The sequence below is a fragment of the Octopus sinensis genome, linkage group LG21 (genome assembly GCF_006345805.1).
Source record: "Octopus sinensis linkage group LG21, ASM634580v1, whole genome shotgun sequence".
Lineage (NCBI taxonomy): Eukaryota > Metazoa > Mollusca > Cephalopoda > Octopoda > Octopodidae > Octopus > Octopus sinensis.
Window position 1 is genome coordinate 19,722,283 of NC_043017.1, and position 25,449 is coordinate 19,747,731.

At 32.7% G+C, this 25,449-nt stretch overlaps 1 protein-coding gene across 11 annotated transcripts in view; it reads right to left on the bottom strand.

Moving 5' to 3' along the window:
- The window catches only part of LOC115222805 (neuron navigator 2-like), a 510,687-nt gene that overhangs the window by 323,818 nt on the left and 161,420 nt on the right, over positions 1-25,449 (bottom strand). For 8 of the 11 annotated variants that reach the window (XM_036511902.1, XM_036511901.1, XM_036511897.1 and 5 more), the window contains exons 3-4: positions 22,766-22,813; positions 4,502-4,573 (exon numbers count right to left, since the gene is read on the bottom strand). The exons of 1 other annotated variant lie outside the window; for it this stretch is intronic. In XM_036511902.1, coding sequence (XP_036367795.1) covers positions 4,502-4,573; positions 22,766-22,813 — 120 coding nt within the window. The remainder of the gene's footprint in view (positions 1-4,501; positions 4,574-22,765; positions 22,814-25,449) is intronic. 2 more of the 11 variants (XM_036511895.1, XM_036511896.1) reach the window with 2 other exon arrangements.

Here is a 25,449-nt window from a genome sequence, read left to right on the forward strand (position 1 = left end):
CATAGAAATATAGAATTTATAATGTTTACCAAACTAGTAAAACTAATAATAATTGGTAGATTTTTTTTTCCATTTATTTAAAAGGCAGCAGCTGTGACCAAAAATTAGAATGTCTGTTACAAAAATGGTGCAAAGCAGAATTCATTTCAAAATTTATGTTATATTTATTTCTAATGTGGTTCAATGTAAGAAATGAAAGTAATGTGTGAATGCAAGTATTAATATTTACAGACCTAATCAACCCATACCAACAATGAAAATGAAATATTTACAAGGAAGCCATACATTTTCTTCTTTTAATGAAGACTGCATATGAGAAACAATTACAGCTATGTGAACGAAATAATAAAAATGATACAAACATTTGATATTAGTTTTGAACAAGAAAAAAAAGTGGGTGTATACACATACACACAAACTTTATGTTCATGACTGCATCATATAATATATATATATATACACACACACACATACATATATACCATATATACACATATATACATATATATGTATACACATATATACATATATATATATATGTATACATATATATATGTATACACATATATACATATATATATATATGTGTGTATACACATATATACATATATGTATGTACATATATATGTATACACATATATACATATATATATATATGTATACATATATATATATGTATACACATATATATATATGTGTGCATACACATATATATACATATATGTATATATATGTATACACATATATATATATGTATATATATATATATATATATATATATGTATTATATGTATACACATATATACATATAGATAGATATGGACATATATGTGTTTGCGTAAAGCGGTGTACATGTCTTGCAGTAGTCAAGCCCATGAAAGAGAAACTACTCTCTTAAGGGACATAACCCAGTTGCGCTTACCGTTCAACTGAAACAGATAAAATATGAGCAGGAGACTAATAAATACACACTCATTGATATAATCAATGAAAAAAAAAACAAAAAAAAAACTGAACGTACCCTTGAAGGTGTTGCCCCAGCCTGGCCATAATCTAATGACTGAAACCAGTAAAAGAGCAAAAGAAAAGAAAAAAAAAAAACTCCTCCTCCTCCTCCCAAGCGAACAGAACAAAAGATCCAATTGTGTTTAACCCATTACACTCTTGGAATGAACAATTAAAATCACTATTAATGATAACGAAGACAGTAATGATGATGATGATGCTGGCAGTGATGACGACAATGACAATGCCATTAAGGAGAATGATGACAGGGAAAAAAAAAAAGAAGAAGCAAAAACAAAAGAAACAAAATAAGAAATAAATGGCATGTTAGCCATTTTAAACAAGAGCTAATTAACTAATGACATTAATAGTTTCTAGCTACAGTAATAACGAGGATAACAAAATGCAAATTTTTTCCATGTCGTTCTCCATGTAATTAATAAACAAGATATACTCCACAGGTTATATCTGCTGCTCATTCAATAATAGCAATAACAATAATAATAATAATAATAATAATAATACTAATAATAATAATTATTATTATTATTATTATTATTATTAACAGTCAGTTATTTACATCTATATCCCATTAATCCAGCATTTGTACTTTTTTTTATCTTCCCACATAAAGAATTAAAACTGCAAATATTATTCTGATGGGCTCTCTCTCTCTCCATATATATATATATATATATATATATATACACACACACATATATATAGCTGCATACATATACATATTGTTCAACAATATACAGGAAATGTTTTGTTCATATTGAATGTGTTTGTGTGTGAGTGTACATATCTGTATATATATATATATATATATATATATATATATATATTCGATATGACTAAAAAATTTACCGATGCATTTCATTGAACGCAAAAAATATATACATTGTCAAATTATTCAATATCCAATATATATAAGCTGTCTTGTTTTTCTTTTCTTGTTTTTTTTTTGTTTTATAGTTCATTTATCCACCCACCACCACTACTGCCTCTGACATCCATTAATTTAGAATCACAAATAAAACCCATTAAAGCATTTATAGTAGATAAAACCTGAAAAACCATGACGACTGCCAGAGGTAAATATACTGTAATTACAGCTGAGACAAAAAAGGGCCAGCCAAGTAACTGTGCATTTATGCATAAGCTAGAGCAAGGTTTTCGTTTTTCTTCAGAAAACATGGCTGTTTCTTCATCGATTGAAAAAATGATGAGCAACCTTAATTGACTCTGGAACCTTATTGGTTCCTCTTCAGAGGTGTCTACATCAATTTAGACTAATCCTAGAGAAAAGAGGCAACCAATTTGTTTTACTCAACAAATCCAGTAACAAAAGAGAACTGGGGTAACTAATTTACATATCGTATGCATTAGCATTTTATTTTTAAATAACAAGGGCCAGTCCACACAGTATAACCTATATAGCAGTAATAATAATCCTTTTTAGTAAAGACACAAGGCCTAAAATTTTGGGGGAGGGGACTAGTCGATCACATCAACCCCAGTGTGGTGAGTAGCTTGCTTACCAACCACATGGTTCCGGGTTCAGTCCCACTGCGTGGCATCTTGGGCAAGTGTCTTCTACTATAGACTCGGGCCGACCAAAGCCTTGTGAGTGGATTTGGTAGACAGAAACTGAAAGAAGCCCCTTGTATATATGTATATATATAATATATATATATATATATATATATATATATATGTGTGTGTGTGTGTGTGTGTGTGTGTGTGTGTGTGTGTGTGTGTGTGTGTGTGTGTATGTTTGTGTGTCTGTGTTTATCCCCCTAGCATTGCTTGACAACCGATGGTGGTGTGTTTACGTCCCCGTCACTTAGCGGTTCGGCAAAAGAGACCGATAGAATAAGTACTGGGCTTACAAAGAATAAGTCCCAGGGTTGATTTGTTCGACTAAAAGCAGTGCTCCAGCATGGCCGCAGTCAAATGACTGAAACAAGTAAAAGAATAAAAGAGTATACTAATATATACTTATAAATATGCATACATGCATAATCTATCTCTGTATTTATATACAGACCATGTGCATTCACATATATTTGTGTGTGTGTGTGTTTGATTATAACTTTTTGGTTGATTAAACAAGGTAATGAATGACGCAGTTTTCTTTGGCTGAAATCCTTTTTCAACAAATCATGCAAAACTTTTAAATTTGCAGAACCACATGACCAACAGAGAGTGTGGGTACCATCCCTGCCACACCCCGAAAAAGAAAAGAAAATGTGAAAAGAACAAAAAGAAAAAAATCAAAACAAAACAAAAGCCATCATAACCTAAGCTAAATTTATCGTACAGAAATATTTCAGTGAAGTCTTTGTGAACGGTGATGTGACTGTGAAGATGTGAATGGACTTTTGTATATTTAACCTTTAGCATGCTGAAAGCAAATACTGTTGCTCCATGAGTTTTCTTGCCTATAGCTGCAGGCACATTGTGTGGCATTAAGAGGGGAGATAACTCATATGGTAACATGATTTGCATTCAGTGTGCTAAAGGTGAAAGCATGCTAAGAGGATTGAAATGTCTGTCTCCAAAGTCACCATGTCTGTTATAGAATCTATGAAGCTGTGAATGGACTTCCGTATATTCAAAAAGGGCTGAAGTGACCAAAATGCTTGCCCCCAAAGTGACTGGTCGCTATGTCTGTTATAGATTACATTAGTCTTTCCCCTGACCCTATTTTGGAAAAATATACTTTAATCTGAGTCAACAACCCTTTTTGTGTGATTCATGTAATATTTACCATTTTTCGATATGAGTACAACTGTACTTTAAAAAAGGGAAAATATTTGTAGCAAAAAAAAAAATACAAGATAAAAAGCAAGGTTTCTTTTTTTAGCAATAACAATATAAAAGATTAATTCTAAATAAAGTTCAGTACGCATTGATAGATAAAATGGTCGAATAAATGTCAGGGAAATGTTAAAGAATGTCTAGAAATCCAAAGAGTGATACCTTAAAATGACATGTATTGATTTAATAGTCAATACCAACAATAGATGCGCTCTAGGTATGACTTCTGGTTTGTTTTCGGTGTAGGTACTTTTAACGATAGCTCAAGGTTATTTCAGTGCTTTCGTGTCAACAATAACAAACATCAATTATTATTAATAATAACGATAATTATAATTATTATTATTAACAACAACCAAACGAACAAAATTTTGAAAAGTAGGTTGGCAGCGGTGTGAATGTGACATCCATCTAACATACAAACTAGAGGTGTTACTTGACTAAATGTCTCGCTACGAGGGAGTGAGGGTGAGAGAAGCAGTGATAAGGTGATTTGTTATTGAACAGGGTCCGATGATGATATTAAAAGAGTCTAAGGGTCTCATTCATCGTTTTCTTTCATCAATGAAGGGTAACGAACAAAAAAAAAAATCAAAATCGAAAAGGCAATTAGCAAGGAGAGCTGTAATGTGCTGTTATTTGTTTATTTATAAGGCCCTGAAGGACTCACCCATCACTTTTTGAAAGTTCCGTGTTTTCAAAGGATGGACAATGGAAGTAGAAATCAGGATATAGGGACAGCCTGGAAATGCAACCATAGCATTAAATAAAAAATAAAAAAATTAATTCATTTATAATAAAAATAATAATAATAACGATGATAAAAGCAATATAGGTAACAAAAGTCAATGAGTATTCAAAGAGAATTCTTCGAGGATTGCTTAGACCATTCCTTTCTCTCCTTCGGGCAGTGGATGTTGTCACCTTGAATGTGACAACGCAAAAGAAAAGGGGATGAAAAAAACAGAAAGAAAAAAAACATTTGAAGTCATTTTTTTTTTTATTTGAATACCTGTCAGTTTCAAGAGATATTATTTCGATTTATCGTTAAAAAACAAAAAAATCATTAAAAAGATGTGAGATCTTCAAAATATCTTAAATCTTTAAAAAAAAAAGACTAAAAAATATTCTTCAACTGTAATAATTTTTTGGTTTGAAAATACAAAATTATCAAGTTTCAATTATTTTTTTTTGAGCAAAAGCTATGAAATAGTATTAAATAGTAAATAAAGTTAATATAAAGTGATATAACACATTAAAAGAGAAACTATGCTGTTGTATATATCCCTGGATTTACCTGTGTGTATGTGTCGAAGCAATTCCTGCAATACAGAAGTGTTGCAGTCATGGAAAAATTTTGTGTTAATTATGGAATTCTATATCACAAAATATATTTTCTCTTATTAGGTTCCAAGTGGCATGGGATTTCAAGAGCGCAATGCTGGTGTAATGTGCCTGACTATGCAAAGACAAGTATAATATATATATATATATAATATATATATATATTATATATATATATATATATATATATATATATAATTTAAAAATAGGATAAAATCTTTATAAGAATTTATCAAGTAGTCAGCGTGAAAAACCTCATAAGAGAAAAATGTCCACCAATTTTTTCACTTAAATATATTTATTTATATATAGAGGGCATTACTACACATAAATGCCACACGCTAGGAGGGACTCTTAAAGTCAAAACTACTAAAAACACACACAGATATATATATATATATATATATATATATTATATATATATATATATACATACATACATACATATACAGAAACACACAGACATATATATATATATACATACATATACAGAAACACACAGACATATATATATATATATATATATATCTGCAGGGTGTGATCTTAATTTAATTAAAGGGCTAAATTTTTAGCAAGCTCATTAACTTACACCAATGGTTACTAACGAAGGTGTACAAGATTACAAATATGTTGATGGGTGGGGAACAGGTGGTTTAATAGATTTCCTTATTTTGCCTAATGGACCCTGGATGGACTGAAAGCAAATTTAAGAATGGTAGGATTTGAACTCGGAAAATTTTTCTAAAAAAAAGACGACAAAAATAGAAGGGAAAAAAACATGTAACATGAAACTAAATCCCACAACTCATTTTTCTTTGTCACTTTACCGAATATGCTAATCAAATGACCTTATTAACTTTTAATTTAACATATAAAAAGAAATCTATAAAATATGGAAATTCTTGAATATGTGATGAAAACCTATAAATACTTACAGTCTATTTTCTAGTTTAAATATCTAGACATACTTACTTTCCTAATTTTAAACAAAATTCAAATTAGAAGCAGTTGTTTAAAAATATATATATATATATATATATAAAAGGGAGCAAGAACAACCCTTAAGGAACATAGCATCAGGTACGTTCTAACTTTGTATTTCTTGAAAGGTAATTATTTCGAAGGGAAGAAATAAGTTTGCTCGTTAGCAAATGAACATTCTTGAAATATGTATAATTTTCAAAATTCAGCAAAGTAAATTTTCTCATATTTATTCATTTGTAGAATAAAATTGAAAATGAAATAAATTATTCATCTTTTTTTGTTTTTAATTGTAGAACTCAGTGCTTTAAATACTGGCTTCAAATTTTGGCACAAGGCCAGCAATTTTGGGAGAGGCGGTTAAGTCGACCCCAGTACTCAATGAAAGGCAAAGCTGACCTCAGCAAGATTTGAACTTAGAGCATCAAGCAAAACAAAATACCTCTAAGCATTTTGCCCAGTATGCTAATGATTTTACCAGCTGCTGCCTTAATTATAGCGACTCATAATAATTTCATATTCTGGCACAAAGCCAGCAATTTTGGAGGAGGGGTTAAGTCGATTACTTGCTTTATCGACCCCGAAAGGACGAAAGACAAAATTGACCTCAGTGGAATTTGAATGCTAAGTAATTCATCTGGTGTGCTAACAATTTGACCAGCTCACCACCCTACTCAGAGCTATGAATATCAGCATATAAGCATTGAGGTTTTAATCCGATACATATATGCTAGTATATATGGCTTCATCTTCTTTGAGTTCTACAGTTAAAAATGAAGTATTTCACATTTTCTTAAAATTTGTAAATTCTTAGGAAATAAATTAGATTTTAGTTAATTATTCCTTTACTTTAATTGAGAATTAGCTAATTATTTAAATATTGTCATTTCTGTGATAAATGTAACAGAATATGAAGAGTCATATTCTAAAACAACAGATTGTTCTTAATGAAAAAAATTATCAATTTTTCTCAACAAATTTCAAAAAATTACCAATTTTGCCTCATCAATGTACAAAGATATATATTGTTGAGTAAAAGAAAAAACTTTGGAAACTAAATTTTAAGCTAGTCAAGCAATGTGGTCATTATCTGGCCTGAAATAATATCTGGTCAAGAAATACACTGCCACATATACATGATGAAATGATAAAGATTGTAAATATTTTAGGGACACAAAAACCCTATTTGGTATTCTGATGCCATGAATAAATGAAATGAAGGAAATGGATGAAAATGGTAATGAAATTCAACTGACAGACTTTTTAATGAAACAGGTGTAATGATATAGAGGTGTAATGGAAATAATTAACAACTTAACGAACAAGAAAAATGACACGTGATGGCAAACACAGGACAGTTATTTGTTGTACAACACACAAGATGAAATGGAGATAAGAGGACAAACATTTGTTAATGAATACCGACATTGAGTGTAACGAGGACAAATATGAGAAAGAAGCAAGCGCAGAAATTCATTCACAAAGCTTGAGGTAGTAATGGCCGCTGCTGGTCATGCTGGTATTGTTGTTGTTGTTGTTTATTTAGACCCAGGATATCTTCAGTCTGGAAATTTGGCCCAAATACTTGCAGTAGGGTAGACTATTCTTCTAAAGGTACCTGAGGACCAGGTGGTGGTGGTGCTAAACTGGATAACACTGGTCCAAATATTTGCAGCAACAAAGAGGACACTCAGTTGAAGGCACCCAAGAACAACGGGTGGGGGCATTAAGTCAGGTGACAGTTGGTCAAAATGTTTGCAACAGGGTGAACTCCTCTGCTAAAGGTGAGCTGGCAGAACCATTAGCACACCGGGCGAAATGCTGAGCGGTATTTTGTCTGCCGCTATGTTCTAAGTTCAAATTCCGCCGAGGTCGACTTTGCCTTACATCCTTTCGGGGTCGATAAATTAAGTACCAGTTATGCACTGGGGTCGATGTAATCTACTTAATACCTACGTCTGTCCTTGTTTGTCCCCTCTATGTTTAGCCCCTTGTGGGCAATAAAGAAATAGGTACTTCTGGACCAGATAGGGGTATCAAACCAGGCAATCAATTAAGTTTAGTATTCATGAAGTCTACGTTGCTGCATGCAAGTGGATGTTTTGGGTCTTCTGCCCACAGTCACTTGCATTCCATGAAAACCAGATTATGATCCAGTCTAATAGGTCTGTATATTTCAGATATTCTCATTTTAACAAAACAAGTCTGGCTAATTGTTGAGAGGATGTTGGTGTTGCCTTGGCAGAGGTTTGCGCTCTCTGAGTGCTCTTGTTATTATTATTATTGACAAATTCATGTGAAATGTTTAAATATTTACAATTTAAAATTCACTTCATTTCTAGTTCATTTTAGGACAAAAGCTTTTAGAATTAAAATCTTTTTATGATAAATTAATTTTTTTAATAATTAGGAACTGGGGGGTGGGGTGGAATTACCAATATAATTTTCATGATTTCTAATGGCATACAGAATCAGTTTAAAGATATATGATAACAACAACAACAACAACAACAAATAAAATACATATTGAAGTATACCTTATGAAACAAGCACACATACATACAAATATATATATATGCAATTGCATATATATATATTCACATATATATATGTATATACATATATATATGCATTTGCATTTATATATACATATATATATTCACATATATATATATGTATATACATATATATATGCATTTGCACACACATATATATGTGCATATATATAGATAGATATATGAATATACAATTTTATATACATATAAATGTATATCAACACATGCAAAATGACAAACATTTGCACTGAGACAATTTAGACAAAAGCGATGATAAGAGAGAAATGTGAGAAGAGGCATCTTTTCCCCCGACATTAGAAAAGTTTCATTCACAAAAATCATGCTGTAATGCGTGATTCCATCATCGTGAGAAACAGGTTTTACATTACAGAATTGCATGTTGCAACAAAATGTCTCAACTTAATGCTTCTGTAATGCAAGGTGGTAGGAGGGAGGCCCCTGTAACATTTTATGAACACAATGAAACGGGAGGGAAAAAAAGGGATGAGGTTTAACAACAATTCAATGATAATTTGAAGAGAGAGAGAAGAGAGAATGAGAGGGAATGAGAGGGAATGAGTGAGAAAATGAGAGATAGAATGAATAGTTTGAAACACAGGATATTGATGGAAAAGTTTTTATATATATATATATATATATATATATATGTAGATATAGAAATATATGCACACACACACATACATAAGCAAGTATATATAAATATGTGGATGCAAATATATGTAACATACATACATACATGTGTATGTTCATAGTTAATGATGAGAATGACAATAACAATATAACAATGAAGGAAAAAAGTGAAAAATAAAGAGCAATTATTAGAAGGATACTCAATGAGAGATAAAAGAAAGCAAAAGTGTTCTTGACATTTTGAGTTGAAGCTCTTCTTCAGAAGCATGGAGAGTTAGAAGACGAGAAGAACAAAAGAAGAGAGGAAAGGAAATATGAGTAATGAAGAGAAAATGGAAAATGCATAATGTTTTGTGTTGAGTCATATTGAAAATGGCAGTATGAAAGAATTTTTACTACTGCTGAGAAAAAAAATTATGTATTTCAAAGAAGTCTGAGTTTTCTCAAGTAGTAAATATTAGTTGTTCTTTTAGAGTCAGAAAGGATGAATATAAAGTGTGAAGATGAGTATAATGATTTGTGTTTTACGAGTGAAAGTGAAATGACTGATGAGAAAGTGCAGCGACTAGAGAGAGAGAGAGATGCATGAGATGAGATGAGTTTGATGTGCTGGTTGGATGTGCAGTGTAATTTCTGAAACTAGTTGGGTGTAGGTGGAATGAAAAAGCAACTGGGTATATGGCAGGCATTAGGCCAAAGTGTGCTTGAGAGCCAGCGAACATGTACTAATGAGGACGCATGTGAATGGATGATGCATGCAGTGTTGAGATAGTGCCACATGAGTTGGAGGTGTTAGGAAGGCAGGTAAAGCTAACGATGATCGTGGTGGTAGGCAAAGACAGCTTTGGATGAAAGCAGCAACATAAAAATCTTTGTTGAGAACGTTAAGGCCCCCTCAAAAGATGAAATGACAAAGGGCTGAAATATGAATGTATGTATATGTGTATATATATATATATATATATATATATATATACAGGTATCTTGGTGCAAACAAGAAAAATGGAACTCCAACTATGAGTATATGTATATTTCTATTAATATTTAGCAGAAGCAACAGAATAACTCAAGGTCTGAGCATTTCTAGTTTGATAAGTGCCAACACACGAAACTCTTGGACCTTGAGTCACTCTGTTGCTTCTGCTAAATATATATAAATATATATATATTACAGAAAATAACGGAAATCTTGAAAGCAGAATAGCTGTGAAAACAGCTTAGATCAGGTAAATACCCTTAGAAGACTGAAAAAAATAAATAATGGCCAGCAAGACGTTTCAAAGAATCAAACCTTGTACCTCTTAAATTGTAGTTATTATTTATAAAACAAAAAAAAAAAAAGGGTTATAAAAGATGGTATCTGTTGTCAGGGGTTACTTAGCTTAGAGAGGTCAGCCAGAATTTGAGAGATATAGGATTCAGTTCTAGGTAGCAGCTGCTGGTCACTTATTTCTGTTTTCTAAGAGTATTTAACCAATTTTGTAAGCTGTTTCCACGGCTATGCTGCTTTCAAGATTTCCTTTATTTTCTGTAAAATACCAACTCACTTGTATAATATATGCATGTATAGAAATATTGCAAATGTGTGTTTTAGCTCCAAATAATGCTGCCACGGGGAAATTAATGTAGAGGTGATGACAATGATAATGATGATGATGATGGTGATGGTTTATAAGAGCAGTGATAAAAATGGTGAATTCTCATAAAGAGAAACCATTAACAATCTTTTAACAAAGTGTTTAAAACAAAGACAGAGACGAGGCTTAAATGACAGAATTAAACAACAACTAATAGTAACACTGACATCAAAGACTCATATTCCTTCATTTTTTAAAATTTCTGATTCTCTATAATTTCACTATGACCATACTGGTGGTGCCACCTTTGCTTATTATGTCTATCCACCTCTTTCCTCCTCTCGCAATCTCACCATTTACGCACCCCCTATTTTATTTTACTGATTTTGGAAGGATGAAAAGTAAATCAGCTGAGACAGGATTTGAACTAATTACTTCGTTTGTCTGACTTCCAATTGATTAATTAATTTTATCCCAATGCCCTACCAATTATCTTATTTGCCTGGCACTCTCCCCTGATTATTTTCACCAATGCTCTGCTGGTTCGGCCATTCATTGCCATAATAAAAATGCTATTAACCTAAACTCTGGAATACAAACATGAGGAAAAACCATTCTTTCAGGAACGATTTTATATTGGAGAACAAAACGCATACACATTTATATTCAAACACATTCAGACACACACACACACACATGCATATAAACAGACTTAAAATGAAAGCTTGTTTATGTTAACAATGATTCAAAAAAAAAAAAATAATAATATTTTTTTTCCCCTTCCTAACAGCAAAAGTTCGGAAATGAAAATAAAAATATCAATAAAAACTAATATATATTTTAACAGCTGCTACATAACAAAATTCAAACGCTGCCGACATAATATTTTTAAGCTTAACTTTTAAGACTTCAAGACAGGAAACAATATAATTCACCTGTGGAATAATAAATAAATAAAAACGGTTCTTCCGCTAGCATTTGCGTATCAATAGATTTGGCTGACGAGATAAAAATGCCAGGAAGAAATATTGAAATATAAATAATTTACATAAACTGATGTTCTGGAATTTCTGTTGAATGATGTGATATAAAGGATACTGCTTCCTAACCACAACCACCGCCACAGACACCAACACATTTGCCTCTTGTTTATGAACTCACACACACATTCAGTCAGGTAAGTGGCTTCTCAGGTGTGTTTTTTTTTTGTTTTTCTTTTGAATGATGTGATATAAAAAATACTGTTTCCCAACCATGAGTACCGCCACAGACACCACCATAGATACCCTAGATCAGTGCTTTTCAAACTTTTTGCTGGAGTGGAACCCCAAGGAAACATTCCACTGGCTTGGGGAATCCCTGTGCAATAATTTAATTGTCTTATGCACACATATCTGCACAGGAGAATTAAAAATTACTGTTGATTTTAGCATTTTTGTAACTTCTTGCGGAACCCCTAGACTGTACTGGCGGAACCCTAAGGTTCCACGGAACCCTGGTTGAAAACCACTGCCCTAGATGAAGGTAAATCCTGTCACTGTATGAGTTTTCTCCCCAGTAGCTGCAGAAGCATTGTGTTGCATTGAGAGGGGAGAAAACTCAAATGACAACAAGATTTGCCTTCAGTATGCTAAAGGTTAAATATGTCCCAACATAGCATATCTAGGACTACACAATCCAATGTGACATAAATGTTTAAATCAAAGCCATTTCTGGTCCAGCAGAGCCATGAGCAAACAGTGTGTTCTGACTGTGCCCATTTCATCTTTTTTTTATTCAGGCACAATCGATCTAAGACTACATTATCCAATCCTTGTTGCTTAGCCCCCAAATCATTCATAATTCAGAGGGCCTTGAAGGTGTTCAATCAGTGATCGCTCCTTCATATTTTTCAGGCATTGTGCATCTTGAAGTACATTATCCAAAACATCCTTCACTTTTTTTTTTGTTAAGACTACTGTACTTAATATGAGAAAGGCTTGGCTGTTATTTCTTGCAGGTAAAATATCACACTGAAGGTTCTTTGTAAGCTCATGACTGCATACACACACACAAACACACATCAAAACGTCCAGTTACCCACACAAAATTTTTTCAGTAATATTATGCAAATAGCTAATATTAAAGGGGTCAAACATAAACAAACAAAATATTCTAAATAATGTATTAACCCTTTCACTCTTTTGTGACCAAGTTTCTAATAAAATGCACTGTCCATGTTTCAATTAATTTTGAAATTAATTAAGAATTTAGACTAATTTAGTAAAACAATTTAATATTATTATTAAACTGGTGTCAGAAATGTTTCTTAATGAACATATAAAAAAGGCTCAACTAAAATTAAGATGGAAAGCTTTTCATTTAAATACGAATATTTTAAAACAGAAAGTTTATATTAAAAACAAAAAACAAAAATATACCTAAAGAAAGCATCTAGTAGGCTTGTCTTAAAAGGGTAATTTAAGTCATTTAGTTATGAGATATCTCGTGATCAGGGGTCTTAAAAAGGTTCAAAGTTAGAAGTAGAAGAAAAAGTAAAAAATGTAATAAAAAAAAAAAACAGAAACATAAAATTTAATTAAATGTCATGTCCATGATGACATGAATTAAAATGTTGATGGCTTATAAAATAATTTTTTGAAGTCCAGCTTAAATTCTTAACTCTGAAGGTTGATTATGGTTAAATATAAAACTTCCCAACCCGTCATCTCTATATAAGCCTCCCCAAAGAGCACATAATGATAAACAATTCAGAGGATATTGTCTGATAGTAAGTTATGATATACCAATGTTGTTATATCATCATTATCAGCAGCAGCAGCAGTAGTAGAAGTAGTAGTAGTAGCAGTGCATTAATGGATGTTGCTGTTTAGTTTCAGGTCAGCTTTGTTTGAGAAACTCTATAACTCAAGGAATTCCCATTCATGACCATTTAAATCCTTTTTTACTTCAGAAGAGATTAAGGGGCACCAATTATGAATATTAAAGACTTAGTTGAAATGAGAAAAACAAAGGAGAGAAGATGAAAGTTAAATGAGTCAGTCATAAGTAATTCTGTATTCAATCAGGTATTGATCTTATCTATCTATATTCTATCGATTGGGTTAAGACGCCATTTCTTTTATTTTTAGACACAACACCTGTTTTGTTTCTGCAGGTGGTTGTATGTCGAGCATAGAACCAGAAACATTGACAGACACACACATGCAAGACAGACTGTGGGGTTTCCATCAACCAAATTCCATTTACAAGACCTGCGGCTCTGATAAAAGACATTCACCCCATATGCCATTATCTGACATTAACCCATGTGCCTACATTTAGCCCCCCACCCCACATGAACACACACTCATTTATTCACACACACATGCACACAAATATAGACACACACACCCTTTGCTGATAGACCTTTTAGCATTTAAACCAGCCATACCTGACCCAAATAGTCTACTTTGATTTGTGTTCAAACCATCCAGATCTGGCTTCTCACGCCTATCCTACAATGTCATTCTAAAAATATAGAATCACATCATCAAAATCTGAAAGCTACAAGATGATGCATGATTAATTCAAAACAATTTGAATAAGGATTACATTTGACAGAGTAATTTGAATGCTGAACAGACAAGCTGTAGCCACCCTGGAAAAGAATCCATTTGTACCATCACCACTGCAAACCATTAACTTGGATATACTACTACATGTAACAGGATGAGAGTTCAGGAACACCGGAGGGGTGTCCGATCTGATCCTGTCACATACAATTTAAGTTGAATAAACGGAGACAAAGTCAGGCAGTCTTCGATAACAGTAAGTGGTGGTTTATTCTGCGGTTACAGGTAAGAACTAGTGCACGTGTATCTCTGGTAGGGAAACTGGCAGCCGAATCCGCAGGACTGGTTGCGATGCTTTCTCGTGCGAGTCAAGACGATTCGTCGGTTCGCTCCCGCTTTGTTGGGATGAAGTTCTCTGAGTGTAGGGTTGTTCCCTGAGAGAAAGTCAAGCCACATCCGACTGCTAGCGCTGCTCATGCTAGAAAGACCAATTCAGCGGTCAGGCTTTTAGGTTCCAGTTCCTGCATATGCGCATGAGGAAAACTTCCGGTGGTCAACCGGAAGTAATCCAATTCTGCGCATGTGCACTGAAACTTACACAGTAGCATCACTACATACATATACTACATGTGTAACTCTTTAACCCTTTAGCATTTAAACCAGCCCATATCTGGCCCAAATATTCTACCAGTTTTATGTTCTGACTGGCCATATCTGGCCTCACACACCTACCCAACAATGTCATACTAAAATAAGGAATCAAATTATCAAAACCTCAAAGCTACAAGATAATGCATGGTTAATTCAAAACAATGTGAATAAGTAAGCATTGCATTTGACGGAATAATCTGACTGCTAAAAGGGTTAAAAGAATAATTCCTGCTACAAAAACAATTTGGTGTGAATGGGTGCACCACACGGCAACTAATATAACAACAATAACAACTATATTTGTGACAATGAATCTGCTAAACCTTCCTTTCATCACCATCAAAGATGGATCTTAAAACAAATATATATATATATATGCCGTTCGCCAGCCTCATCTGGCACCTGTGTCGGTGGCACATAAAAACACCATCCGAGCGTGGCCGTCTGCCAGCCTCGTCTGGCACCTGTGTCGGTGGCACATAAAAAACACCATCCGAGTGTGGCCGTTCGCCAGCCTCGTCTGGCACCTGTGTCGGTGGCACATAAAATCACCCACTACACTCTCGGAGTGGTTGGCATTAGGAAGGGCATCCAGCTGTAGAAACACTGCCAGATCTGACTGGCCTGGTGCAGCCTTTGGGCTCCCCAGACCCCAGTTGAACCGTCCAACCCATGCTAGCATGGAAAGCGGACGTTAAATGATGATGATGATGATATATATATATATATATACACATAGGAAAATGACTCTTAAAAAAGAGAAACAAATCTGCAGGTTTTCTAAGCTGCAAAAGTTTTACATTGACAAATACCAAGACAACTGTAAACAAAAATAAAAACTATAAGATGAAAAATTTAGATAATTAAAATGCTATATGTAATTGAATTTAAATATGTTTTTCAGAAATTTTGGTGATGGAAACATTTTTGAACTTTAAAAGTTATATTACCATATATGCCAAAATACAATCTTCGCATACAGAATGCAAAAAAAAAAGTTTACTGATGTAACTATTATAGATATATAGTTGTTCGTTAAGTTTTTAGGAATCCGGAAAGAAATTCAGGCACTGAATTGGTTAATACAGTGAGTATATATAATTTATATGCTACTATATAAATTTAGTCTTATAACAGCTAATTCAAATGGTTTTGAGTTAAACAACTTTCAAAGTGTGGAAGTGTCAAATAACAGCTATCAGACACAGCTGAATGAAGTATAGTTTAACCCTTTAGTATTTAAACCGGCCATATCCGGCCAAAATAGTTAATCTGTTTCATGTTCAAACTGACCAGATCCAGGCTCTCACACCTACCCTACAATGTTATTCTACATTAAGTAATTACACCATCAAGATCTTGAAGATATGAGATAATGCATGATTAATTCAAATCAATGTGAATCAATAAGCATTATGTTTGATAGAATAATCTGAACACTAAAGGGTTAAGCTCGTTTTTATTGGAGATTTTAAAACACCACACTCAGTTTACACTTCTTAAAGATACTGTTAAGAAAAGAGAAAACCAGAACCAAAACCAGCCATTATTTTTTCTACAGTTTTTTATTTTTATAATACCTCTGAAACTGGATATAGTGTTTTCATACCTCCAGTTAAAAAGAAAAAAAAAAGAGCTCAAGCTCTACTCATTCATTTGGCCATGATTGATGATTGTTAATTTACCTTTCCACAGTTAGTAAGGTTCTTTAACATGAAACCATTCGGTAACATGAACTGACTGTTATGAGACTAAATATATGATACCACATGTGTGTATATATGTATCAATAAAAAAACAAAAGAAAAAATATACACAAATATTTGTTTGCTTGTTTCACCCTCTTCTTCCTTTTCCTCCTCCATACATTTTGGGCACAAAGAGCAGTTCCATTAATTGAATTGCATGAGAATATAGATAACCATAGGAGTATAATTGTTGCAGGTTTGAAGATCCGTAAAGTCTTGGCTTAGATTTCATTGTTCCTCTTAAACAAATCAAATTTGAAGAATACAAATTCTTTCTCTGCTTGAAAAATTTTTGTCTTTAAAAAAAAAACCTACCTTAACACTAAATAATGAACACCAAGTGTACCAAAAAAATGATTAAGGTTATAAATATAAAAATATGAATACTGTATGATTTTGCTTGCACATAGCAATACTAAAAACCAATTGTTAGAACTCAATAAACATATGCTTCAGGTGAATACAGAGCGTAATATTAATTATTAAAAGACAAGGAAACAGGAATTACATAATCAACATCGTTTGCTTACAGCTGTTTCTGTTATAGGAAGCAGTGCAGTTGGAGCTGAGTGCTTATGTTTCTTAAAGCAAAAATAGCTGAAAGCTAATGAAATTAATTACATGATTCTTGTTCCCTTGTCATTTAATAAGATATAAATAAAATAATAATAAATCATTAAGAATGGAATTGATTTTTCAATTATGCTACATATGTTTCCATGATAATGACTATTTATGTTTATTAATAGATTACATAATGGATCAAAATAACCAGGTCATTTCATCAGGCCTTTTTGAATTATCAAAACACATAAATAATGTAGGTACTGAAGTTTTAGGTTCCAAAAGCACCTGACTATAAAGGTTCATTTCTTTCTATTGCGTTCTTCACTGATTTTGAATAAAACTTCCATGTTTGTAGTCAACATGTATTTGGGTAGGGTTAAGAGATGCTCAATGCCTTTTACACACAAAATGAACAATCCCTGGGGCCTAGGGAGTTTTGGTTTGACACTTTCTTTTGGACATTTTTTCCATTAGTTTGTGTGTACACATGTGAATATATGTGTATTTACATGTATTTATAGATATGTATCTATGTACTTAAGTATACCTGTATGTGAGTGAGATTGTGTTTGAGTGATGTGCATGTGTGCGTACGTTTGAGTGTGTGTGCGTGTGTAGAGGATGTCTGAATGTGTGTGTAGAGAAAGAGATTTTAGAATACAAGAGACAGACAAATCAGAAGAAATAGTGTTGTTCTAAGCTTGATATTAAGTTATTTTAATAATTGGAGAGAGTAGGAGGGAGAGAAAGAGAGAGAGAAAGAGAGAGAGAGAGAGAGAGAAAGAGTATAATAATAAAATACCAACTGTTGGAAAATACATAATCCTTTGATCATGCATTGATGCATATATATTTATATAAATGTACACGAACATATAAAGAACAATGAAAATACTCAAGTGATATGCATATAATGAGAAGAAGAAATATGAAACTGTGAATGCCTATGCAAATGTACATGTGAACATACATATGTATATATATGTGTGTATATATATATATATATATATATATATATATATATATATATATATATATATATATATATACATGCATGCATATTAATATGCATTGAAACAGAGTGGAGCTAACATTATAATAAGATAAGCTAGAAGAGAACATTAGTTTGGTATTACAAATGCCAATATGCTGAATGAGAACAAAGGACCATTTTCTATTCTAAATGATCCTGGGGACATGTAGACACATATGTATGTATATATATATATATATATATATATATATATATATATACACACACACATAAAGAAATTTCAACAAAAAGAATATAGTGATCTTGTGGAAAATGGGAAATCCAACATTTCAGACACAGTCCTAGAGTGAGAAGTTGAAAGGAGAGAAACTAATGAGAGACAGCAGGGTTTTACATCTTCTTAGTTAAAACAAAAATTGGCTGCAACTGATGAGGAACATGAGATTGTGGAAGTGTCATATGTAGACAGGTTCTGCACTTTTTGCCAGTTGCTGCCAGTTTTTATGACACTGAGAATGTAAAACTCTATTGTCTCTCATAAATTTCTCTCCTGCAAACTCTTCTACGAAGAAGACTTCTGTCTGAAACACTAAGTTTTCCATTCTTTTTATTGATATTAAATAAATCTTGCTGATGAAGGCCAACACCAGTCTCTTTAGATTCTGATTGATCATATGTGTATACATATATATATGTATATATACATACATATCTATACATTCATAGATATGTATATAGTTATATATAGGCACATATACATATCGATACATATATATATATATATATATATATATACATACACACACATATCTATACATACACACACACATATATATATATATATATATATATACACAAACATACATCCATATCTATACACACACACCTATATATACATATATATACACACACATGCATGTATACATGCACACATGATTATATACATACATATACATACACACACACACACACATATGTATGTATAAATTTATGTAATCACACATATTCATGCAATACCAGCATGTACACAACTTTGAAATATAAATATATATTTATATATATAATAAAAAGATGTTTTTGATTAAATAAAACTCACAGTAGCTGAACAGAAGATGATGATTATAATAATATATAATGAATGCAACAGGTAATGAAACAAATATATAAAAAAAAAATGAAACCAAATTAAAATCCAATCCATGACCACCACTACAAATGCCATTACATTTGCCACTGTCCCACAACCAAATACAAACAAACCAAAAATTGTTATATATATATATATGAAATAAATAAGGTGTGATATTATTGTGATGGTAATTAGCTGTGCAATTTCTTGAAAAAGAAAAGTAGCATTTGGATGACACACTAAACTGACCAAGAAGCTGTGTGATAATAATGAAAAAAAAAAGGGTGAAAGAAAAAATAAAATAATAAAAATGCACCGGAAAATGAAAATAAAAATGAATGTTTAATTTATGTAGCTTTATGTATAATGGTAATTAAAAGAAATAAATATATATGCGTGAACCAGCTGCAACACGGAAAGCTAAGATGAACTCCAAGATTGTGAACTTACATACATACTTACATACATACATACATACATACGTGCATACATATATGCATACATAAATATGTAAACAATTATATATATATAGGCATACCTACAGTTTGAGGCTCCACCAAACTTACTGGTTTGCCCCCAATTTGTAAACCAAAAAGTTATTAAGAAATTTTGCAGAGATATATTGTTGAGAGGATAGATTTGGATTATGTTGGTCAAATTTGAAAGATATATTTTTAGGGGGAGGAGTTTTTGGATCATTCTCTGCCCCTTTTTCTCATGACTTTTGTGTCCATAGAGCTGTTTAAAATGCATATTTTCAAGTGGCATTTTGCAGAAATAGGATCTTGAAAAAATACAAATAGGGAAAATGTAGATGCTTCAAAAATTGTTTTTCTGAACTTTATCAATCGATTCGTAGTGTTCTGCACCCTTGGAAATATATCTCTGCAAAAATTTCAGAAAATTATGAGGGAGCAAAACCAGTTTGGGGCACCAAAGTGTATTTATGCCTATATACATACATATATCTGCATATATATTCACACAGACACAACCACACAAATTAAGTGCTTTTACTTGAGTTTTATGTGAGAAAAAAAAAAAATCAAGGAAAATGAGAATAAGTGAATAGAGTAAAAAATGGAAGCTACAAGTGTATTTATGGTGACGTGAACAGTGTTGGCAGTGAAAATGGAAGCAATGGCCAATCTAGTTTCTTGACTATTTTATCCTACTTTTGTTACACACAACTACAGATGTGTGCATCCTGCCTCTGACTTTGTCTCTCTATAACTTACAGAAAAATGGATATTTTCCAATGAAATTTTCTACAAGTACTTTCCAGACAGTGCAGATTACAACTATACCCCTATTTCTGGAAGTTATGAGGAAACAAAGTCCAAGGAGTGGGGGTGGTCACACATGTAGATATACCTTGTTGTTGTTGTGTATGTCTATCTTGGCCCTGACAGAGTGAATTTACACTCAAATTTACACCCCACTCCCTGTTCTGTCTTCATAGCAATCAAAGATCCTAACTGGTGAAATATGCCTGTTCCTTCCTTATTTATTAAGAGAAAGGATGTAATTCTAGGCAGTGAGATTTGGCTGTTGTTTCAAGCAGTCTAAGTGGCTATACATAAGCCTCCTGCTATCAAAATGCATCAGCTGGTGCAATATGCCAAACATTTAAGAAATTTGTTTCGCAACTACAAAAGGTTACAGAGTCGATCCCCTTAGATGGATGAAAAAAGGGTTTACCACCTTCCCAAGTCATATAAACTCATTGGGCTGGTTTTCTGGCTTTTGCAGTGTATCTAGTCCCTGCTGGATGGGACGCTGGTCCCACTCCATTCTACATTTAATTTTTGCTTATTTAAATTGGCCAATAAAGTAATGATGATTTTTGTTTGCATCTCATCAAGATGGGTATAACCTTAATTAAAATTTTCTTGGCTCATTTTATTATCTATCTATCTGCCTTAATGTTTATCTCTCTCCCTCTCTATCTGTACATGTGTGTGTGTGAGTATATATATATATATATATATATATATATATATATTAAAGAGATGTACTTGCATAGCAAGTGACTTGATCTGAGATCATGTGCTGAAACAAAAACAATTGCAGCGTGGAAGGTGTTTATAAGCCATTTAGAAAACACACAATGAAACTGTTAGATTCACTTCAACATTTAAATTTAATTTGTGCCAAAATATTTTTGTCGCTTTGAAACCGAAACCACAACCTCTTGACTGACAAAACTTCATGCTGCAATGAACAGGTTGTGGTTTCAAAGCGCTGAAAATATTTTGACACAGATTAAATTTAAATGTTGAAGTGAATCTGTTTTTTGTGTGTTTTTAAATGGCTTATAAACATCTTCCATACTGTGTGTGTGTGTGTATATATATATATATATATAATATATATATAGACAGATAGTTAGATAGATTGATAGATAGACAGATAGATGGATGGTGGTTAGGATGTTGCACTCATGATTGCCACAATGTGAGTTCGATTCCCAGACCAGTCAGCATCTTGTGTTCTTGAGCAAAACACATTTCACATTGCTCCAGTAACCCCCTTTTGATCAGCAGGGAATGCTGGCCTGTTTACCTGGCCAGTGGGGTAGGGTGGCATTGTTCAAAAAGCTACAACAATGCAAAGCGCATTGTGACAAGCAATGTGTAACAACTTCTGATATTCTGGTTGGTCACGTGATGTGTGTATGTGTGTATGTATGTATATATATGTATATATATATATATATGTGTATATATATATATATGTGTGTATATATATATATATATGTATATATATATATGTATATATATATATATGTATATATATATATGTATATATATATATATGTATATATATATATATGTATATATATATATATGTATATGTGTATATATATATGTGTATAATATATATATATATGTGTGTGTGTGTGTATAAATATATATGTGTGTGTGTATATAAATATATATATATATGTTTGTGTGTGTGTATAAATATATATATATGTGTGTGTTTGTGTATATATATATGAAACTAGCCATTAGTGCTACACTGAGACATTGCTAAAAAAATAACACCAGTTGTGCGAGTGTTTTTGTTGTTTTTGTTTTTACCAACACTCAAAACGCACACATACATATTCACACAAACACACACATATGCAGGCACATACAGACACTTGGAGAACATAGATTGTATGAAATTCTGTACCTGAAAGTAGCATTGGACTTAGGACTCCAGGAGGCAGCATTACTGTTTCTGAAGGAAGAAATAGTCAAGTAACCACATCTAAGACAACGTTTTGTCATATTCAAACCAATAAGAATTAAAAAAACAAACACACACATACACCATATATAGTCATCTAAGTATCTATAAGTCAGAAATAACAAGCACTTGTGCATTGGTCAATAAAGTGGGTATATTAATCTTAATGTTGGTCCATTTCAACAGATTTTACCAGTTGGTTTCACACAGGAAATTAGGTGACTACTTAACACTGTGCTCATCAGAGCTATCAGTCTTCTCACCATAACAACCCCAGAGTCCAGTATAGTACTGATCACACCCAGCTATACATACACATGCATTTAAGGCTTGGCTGCTTCCCCTTCGCCTCCTTCTGATAACCTCCTGCACACATCAACACCTCACTTCCCACACCCAAACCTCACTTTGCTGGAAGTTACCACTCATATTCTTTTTTTTTTTTTAGATAAGGAACATAACTCTTGATAGAGTCTTCCTCTGACTGTCTCCCACAGGTTCAATTCTGTCTTTTTTCACAGCATCCATAAACCAGAAGTGACATTTGCCGATCTCGATTAGCAGAGAGCTGTCACCAGTTTTTCCATGCTAGCTACTCTGATGAGTGTGGCATTATGTATGTAACCATCAAATTTCCTGTGTGAAACTGATTGGTAAGATTGGCTGAAATGGTTCTATAACAATGTGCATCTTAAGATTAGTAACCTACTCTAGTGACAAATATAACAAGTGCCTATTTTTTTCTGATTTTGGAATTTTTAGGCAACTATATACATTGGTATAATTGATGGGCTACATGAAAATGAAAGAAAATGGAGATATTTGTTTATTGAATATTCATTCATTTCCTTTTCAATTAATGTAATAATGATAATTAAAAAATAAACAAATGAAGGTAGGTTTCTGTACATACACACAAACACACATAAATATTTATTCATCTATATACACACATATATACATAAGTATATATATATATATATATTATAAATTATATTAAAATCCATCAGATACCTTTGAAAAAAAGTTATTTCTAATCACTACGAAGGAATAATAATAATGATAATAATAATAATAATAATAATAATAATTAATAATAATGATAATAATAATAATGATGATAATAATGACAACCAAAAATTTTCAAAAGGAATAAATAAAAAGATTTATAAATAAATAAAGTTGTCAGATTCATGTTAAACGCTGTCTAATGTTGTTAGAAACCTACAAACAATTTGGTGGGGGTAGAAAAGCCCATGTTAGATTTCTGCAACACCCAACCCACAGTATTCAGCTGGTGCCTTATTTCACACACACCTCACCACTCTCCTGATACAGTACAACCTTCAACAAGGGCCAATTGGGGAACCCCCCCACAGATCTGATGTCACCCTCGCAGCCAAAGGCAAGTATCCCCTTTTCCTGATCATCGTTCTCCACCGACAAGACAGTGCGCCACGTAGTTCCATCCACCAATTTCCACCCCTAATCATCCACCTTTTGGTGCGTCCACAAGAGAACACTTCCACACCTCAACAGCGCCTTCCTTGTTTCTTGGCAATTACTGTTAGAATTTTAAGATTCTCAAGCAAGAGAAAAAAAATATAAAAGTCAGAAACAAAAAAAGAACAAAAAACACAAAAAAAACCAGGAATAAAATTAATTTTCGAAAAGTCACGTATTCTTTTATTCTTTTACTTGTTTCAGTGATTTGACTGTGGCCATGCTGGAGCATTGCCTTAAAGGGTTTCAGTCAAAGAAATCGGCCCCAGGACTTATTCTTTGTAAGCCTAGTAATTATTCTGTCGGTCTCTTTTGCTGAACCACTAAGTTACGGGGATATAAATATGCCAGCATTGGTTGTCAAGCGATGATGGGGAGACAAAGACACACAAATATTCATATATACATATATATATATATATATACACATACATATATCTACATACATATGACGTGCTTCTTTCAGTTTCCGTCTACCAATTCCACTCAAGGCTATTATAGAAGACACTTGCCTAAATGGGGCTATATATAGGTGTGTTCGTTGGTCTGTTTTCTTTCTGTTAATGATAAAGTTGTGGGGTTTTTTTTTATGTATAAAGTGTGTATGTGATTATATATATATATACACACACATACACATACACACAAATATGTGAGAGAATCCACTATGTGGACGCTCTTACGCTAAAGAGAGATCCACATGAGTCGCAACCACTAAGAATTGTTCTCAAGAAAAATTTAGCACACTATGAATGTAAGTGAGCAGGACAAATGAAAAATAACAAAAATATAGATTAACCCCAGACAACTGTTTCACTGTTAATAAATTATGCAATTTTACTTACGCAATTAATCTATATATATTCTCGAATTTGATGGACATTTAGCAGTATGTAAGCCGACTCAAGAAATTTCTAGTAAGACTTTTTATTGATGTACCTGAAGAGACCCAGAATGGTGTCGAAACATGTGTTGTACCCAATAAAGTCTATTACACATTCCATCTCCAATTTTATTAAAACTGTTATCACAACCACCACTACGAAGTTCCTGCAGTAAATCCATGGATAACAACAGGTAATCGGAACTGTGCCAGTGCTTTACTCATCATCCATTCGTACATT